This window comes from Gossypium raimondii, chromosome 7, assembly GCF_025698545.1.
Source record: "Gossypium raimondii isolate GPD5lz chromosome 7, ASM2569854v1, whole genome shotgun sequence".
In the NCBI taxonomy this organism is placed as follows: Eukaryota; Viridiplantae; Streptophyta; class Magnoliopsida; order Malvales; family Malvaceae; genus Gossypium; species Gossypium raimondii.
Window position 1 is genome coordinate 52,473,267 of NC_068571.1, and position 5,534 is coordinate 52,478,800.

The window sequence follows — 5,534 nt, forward strand, 5'->3', positions numbered from 1 at the left end:
ACATATATATAATAAGAATTATAAAATTTGAACCCAAATCGTTATGATCTTTATGCTCCATTTTAATCAAAGTTATTTTTAATTTTCATACCAATTTTCTCTAATTTATGCCATAATCTAATATAAATTTATGGAAATTCTATTTATTTATTTAAAATATATTTTCTTAAAAACAAAAGTAAGTATTTCAAAATTCACTTATTGCAAAATGCCAACTGGAAAGGCCAAGCAGACAGCAAATATCGTCTTTATTTTATTTTTTCACGTGGGTGGCTTAGGGAATTACCATTGATGGGTCAAATACCATGAGTATATGCCCACATTACATTACCATTTTCTTCATTCATTTTGACAATGTTATTTACTTATTTATTGATGCATGCATAGCCTGGTGGTGTCTCCTGATTTTATTAAATCCACACCTGATATATACTACACATTACATTACCATTCAATTTATTGTAAGGATTAATAGATTTTCTTTACGAATCCATTTGAAATTTTACAAATTTATAATTAATAGAATCAATTAAAAAAATTAAACTCATAACAAATATATATATATATATCTAAACCGTCTAAATCAATTGAGTTGATTTAGTCGATTTTCTTGATTTTAACTGAAATTTGCTTATTGTGTTTATTATTAAAAGAAGTGGTTTTCATTAAGTTATTATTAAGAAAAGAAATGAAGTCAACCTCATTATTGTTCATTGTGGAAGGGGATTACGAAAGTTTAGGATGAGGTTGGTAGAGGTATAATATGAAATGTTGGTAATGGTAGGACTGATGTTGGACCCCTCATAAAGCATTTTTTTAATAATTTAATTATAGATTTTGATTATATATGCTCTTTTTGACACAATGGTTAGAAATACTCGTAACTCCTCCCAACCCATCAATAGGAGGATAATGTGCTTCAGCTCACTTGAACCCATGTCCTCCTATATTGACAATAATACTCAATCAACACTCATAAAGTATTGTTAATAAGCCAGAATTTACTACAAGCAATGCGCCTGGCCAATGAGGAGGCTTTGAAACGACCGGAAGCAAGATGGCTCAAGATCAATACCGATGGAGCGAGAAGGGGGTGTTATTAATGGTTGGTACTTGGGTCATGGGTTTTGCTAACTACCTGTGGCTGTTGGGAGCTTGTGAGGGACTCAAACAAGCATGGTAGTTAGGAGCGAGCCATTTTGTTGTTGAAATGGACAGACAGTGCACTCATGAAGGCCATCAAGAGGGTGGTCGGTTGAGATTGGCGGGTCAAAGTTCTCCATGTTTATAGAGAGGGCAACACTCGCATTTTCGAAACCACTAGGTATGCACACAGTTTTACAGACTCCGAATGAGATACTTCGACTTCATCACGATCTCCATGGTGTTAGTCTACACAGAATGGTGATGCTTTGATCTTTTGTAGATTCACCCTTTTATATCAACAACAACAACAAAAAAATCCCACATCAATCTATAAATGAATTCAACTCAACCTCATAATTTAAACTAAAAATAAAATCTCAATGAAATGTTTTAATGCTGTTAGTGACTTTAACTGGTCATTAAAAAATAAAATCTCAATAAAAAGTTACAAAATGGTCAATTAATTATATGAAAATTTTATTTAAGTTAATAAGCTATTCAAAAGTTTTTATTCAAGTGTTAAGTTTTTTTAAAAAAATCTTACTAACGAGCTTCAAATGACAATTCGACGATCAATATAATGAATCAATATCTATTAACGAGTAAAAAACCATACTTTAAAAAATTATTTTGCAAGCCAAATTTTTTTCCTAACAGCAACAATAATCCAAGCTTAGTGCTTTAAATATGATCTGCTCTTTAGATTTATGTTCCTTTCAACAAATTATGATCAAATTAATTTCCTTTTTGTTATTGTTGTTTTTGTCGTCGCCGTTCATCTCGGCATTCACATGAGACGCATCATCCTACACGAGCGGGTTATCAACTTCACTGTCACTGCTCATATCATCATCAGAGGCACCCGAGTCCGAGCCTGAAACCGAGACCTTCTCTTTAGCTGCTTTAGATTTGCTTGAAAGATCATACTTAAAATACTTGATCTTTTCCTTTTCTTCACCCTCACTTCCTTTTCTTTTTTCCCTCGAGTTATCATTTATCAGCCTCATCGATCGGGCGGCAGCCACATATGCTGCTGTCATAGCTTCATTTTTTTCATCTTCTCTGTCATCAAGGGAAAACAACGGTTCATCATCCTCGAGTTTCTTCTCCTCTACCTTTGTTACCGATTGCTCATCAACTTCCTTGGAATCGCCGACGAGTAATTTTGCATGGTATTTCAATATGCTATTGCTGAATAGCTTTATCCCTTGTTTCTCAAGCTTCAATAGCCGCTCTGCACAATGGCAGTTTAGTAACATAAAACTTAAAAGATACAGACAGTTACTCAATATACTAAGAAAAGACTATCGAGTGGTTACTTACTTATAAGAGCTTTAGGTGAGGATCCACTTACTCCTCCGGCTTTCTCATCTGAGCTGATCAGGGTCGAGATCCATTTGGTTATTTGAGAATGTAAATGGGAATTCGCAAAGGCACTTGTATAACAAGTAGCTCTTTTTTGATCCCTGTTTTTTCTGTGACAAAGTGGATCGAAGATGAATACGAAAACCAACTTTAGTTTATGAATTATATAACATCTATTCATACCTGAATAACTCGATGGCCTCAAGCGTGACAACCAATCTTGTCATGGCAATACCTTTTACGTGCTCATTTGATAGGTGAACTGTCTTGGACTTGAGGAAAGTGTACTCTACCAAAATAACAGCATCATACAGAATATTTTTCAGCAGATTTCCATCTTCGGGTCCCTGCACCACGGAGCGTCTCTTCAGTTCAAATAACCATCAATAAATCAATGCTAATTTAGCATTTGATCTACGAAAAGCTTAATATTGGCAAATGGACCATGAAGGCCCTTGAACTAAGAATCAGATTGCATTTTGCCCTCTTTACTAAAAAAATGAGCAAATTAGTCCCAGTACATTAGATTAAAGAGCAAACTAATTCTTTCTATTAAAAATTTCATCCATTCTACAGTTAAAAACTGGCGTCACTGACAGAATAGTCAAACAGTTACACATAGTGTGCCACGTGTATCTCAAGCTGACATACAAGGAACAATTTTTAACAGTAAAAATTGATGAATTTTTTAACAAAAAGACCAATCTGCTATTTGATCTAGCGTACAGGGACTAACTTGCCATTTTCTGAGTAAAAGGGGCAAAATGCAATCTGGCTCGCAGTACAAGGGCCTTCATAGTACTTCTACCCTTAATACTCTAAGCATGACATAATAAAACATCATTGAAGGAATCAACTGTTTATAATAGAATAGAAGCCAGATACAAGTTAAAGCACATCTTGCACTGGAGCTACAAAGAGGAAAACGAGCACGAAGACTTGGACTGAGCTCAATTATCAAGCCACTAATACTTCATTCCCTTTGCTCCCTCGTAACACCCCCATGTTTACTATCTTGCCTATGAAAAGGAAAATTGCTATTCACTTCAACATGGAATTGACCAATGCTTAGAAATCACGAAAAGACTGGGATCCTGTGTATGTCCACCAAAACATGGAAAGCCAAAAGAGAATAACCGGAAACCACGATCCAAAGTGGCAGAACCGTTAATGCAGCATAAGCATTTCAATAGTTTAAACATTTGTATGGACAGACAAACACACAATTTACTGTAGAACCACACCATTTACAACCCATACGAACTCAACTCCCATAAGCATCAACGAGCAGTTTGACGTAAAACACAAAAAACATAGTAAAACAGGAGGAAGAGATATAACGAATTTAAAATAATCAAACGCTGCAAACTAACCACCAAGGCAGTCACTGGCAAAGCTGGCTGCAGCAACATCCTCGTAAGCATTTCTGATCAGCATAAAGCGATAATTAGATAGTAAGTATAGCAAATATTGCTCAAGAGAAAATATACATACATACATACATATATACATACATACTAAGCTACATATATAAGCTTATGATTTAGTCAATGTTGAACAAATATGGCACAAATAAATAACGTACAGCACTAACCAAAGAAATAAAAGTTGTGAAAGCTGGAAATTGAAGCGACAGCCCAACTTTTTAGCTCTTTTTCTAACACAATCCCTTCAATCCCAATCCTTAAATCCAAGCAAAGTTTCAACAAAAATGCTTCCACCATAACCACACCAGCCAAGTAATTCACATTAAACCCTCTTTCACTAATCATTCCACAAATCTCACTACTCACTAATGGCAAAAAAGATTGTAAATTTACATTTCTATCTATCCAAATAGAAACTAAATCCTCAACTGGAATCACCAAATCCATATCAATGTTTTCACTTTCCTCACTAAAACCCTTACAACAACACATGCTTATATACCCAATGATCACTTCAACAAGAGACTTAATCCTTTTATTCACTTTCCTTGAGTCCTTTCCTAGTACTTCCACAACTAATTTATAAACCTCGAAAACAATTGGTGCAAGCAATGCTATGCTTTTGGAAGAATTACAGGGACTTGAGCAAGAAGAAACTAGCTGAAAGAGATCATTTATGATTGATAATCGATTCAAAGGATCTCCTTTTTCGAAATTACGGCTTCGAAACGACAAAGCAGTGTATACCCAGATTGATTCCAGTGGTGGGTCGAATTTTGCTTGCATTAAACTGTGGAATTTATCAATGAAACCAGAGAAATTTGGGGTTTTTTTGTGGGTTTCAGCTAAAAGGTCTTCCATGGATTGTTTTAGAGAAAGATGGTAGTTTTCGCCAATTAGGAAACTGGGTTTTGGGGAATTCGTAGAAGCTTTCATAGATAAAGCCATGGCGTCAGCTAAAAATAACTAAAAATTGTGGAATTTAGAGTTACGATGTTGAGAAGAAAGGTTTCAAGAGCTAAACCCTAATTGTCCTAAAAGATTTTAGTGAAGAGAATGTCAATTTAGGGTTTTAGAGGGGACCGGGGTTTCGGTTTTGGGCTTTCAGATACCATCCAGTTTCATTGTCTCCGGTTCATACAGTTCTTTCATAAATCTGCCACATAAGCAAAAACCAGTTGAGCTACTGGTTCGTAAATCCGACCTATAAGAATTAATTTTTAACAATAAAAATGTTAAAATTTTAATAGAAGAACTAATTGGTTATTTGATTTAACATATAAGGATTAATTTACTCACTTTTTTTAATAAAATGGGCAAAATGCAATTCCTCTCCTAATACAAAGGTCTCGATAGTACTTTTACGGGCAAAATCTTGTGTGTATGCAAAATTTAATCTAACTAATCTAAATATAAATCCAACTTGATACGATTTAATCATAAAAAAGGTTTGTTTATACCCCTAGAACTTGGACATGTGTCAACACAACGAGGTATAAAAATAAACTTATTGTAATTGGGTCTCCCTTACTCGGACATCTTTTCAAGCTAGACCGCTTGCTCTCTCCACCTAACCCTCCACGTGCTCTCAGGTAA

At 34.8% G+C, this 5,534-nt stretch overlaps 1 protein-coding gene across 1 annotated transcript; it reads right to left on the reverse strand.

The window, feature by feature from the left end:
• Nucleotides 1–1,724: 1,724 nt before the first annotated feature.
• On the reverse strand, nt 1,725–5,039 carry LOC105791255 (hypothetical protein). Its single transcript, XM_012619284.2, has 5 exons — nt 4,106–5,039; nt 3,885–3,937; nt 2,695–2,858; nt 2,470–2,621; nt 1,725–2,380 (listed from the first exon to the last, which is right to left on the reverse strand). Exons 1-5 carry the CDS (start codon nt 4,884–4,886, stop codon nt 1,953–1,955), a joined length of 1,578 nt encoding a protein of 525 aa, XP_012474738.1. The 5' UTR covers nt 4,887–5,039; the 3' UTR covers nt 1,725–1,952.
• Between the last annotated feature and the right edge of the window lie 495 nt (nt 5,040–5,534).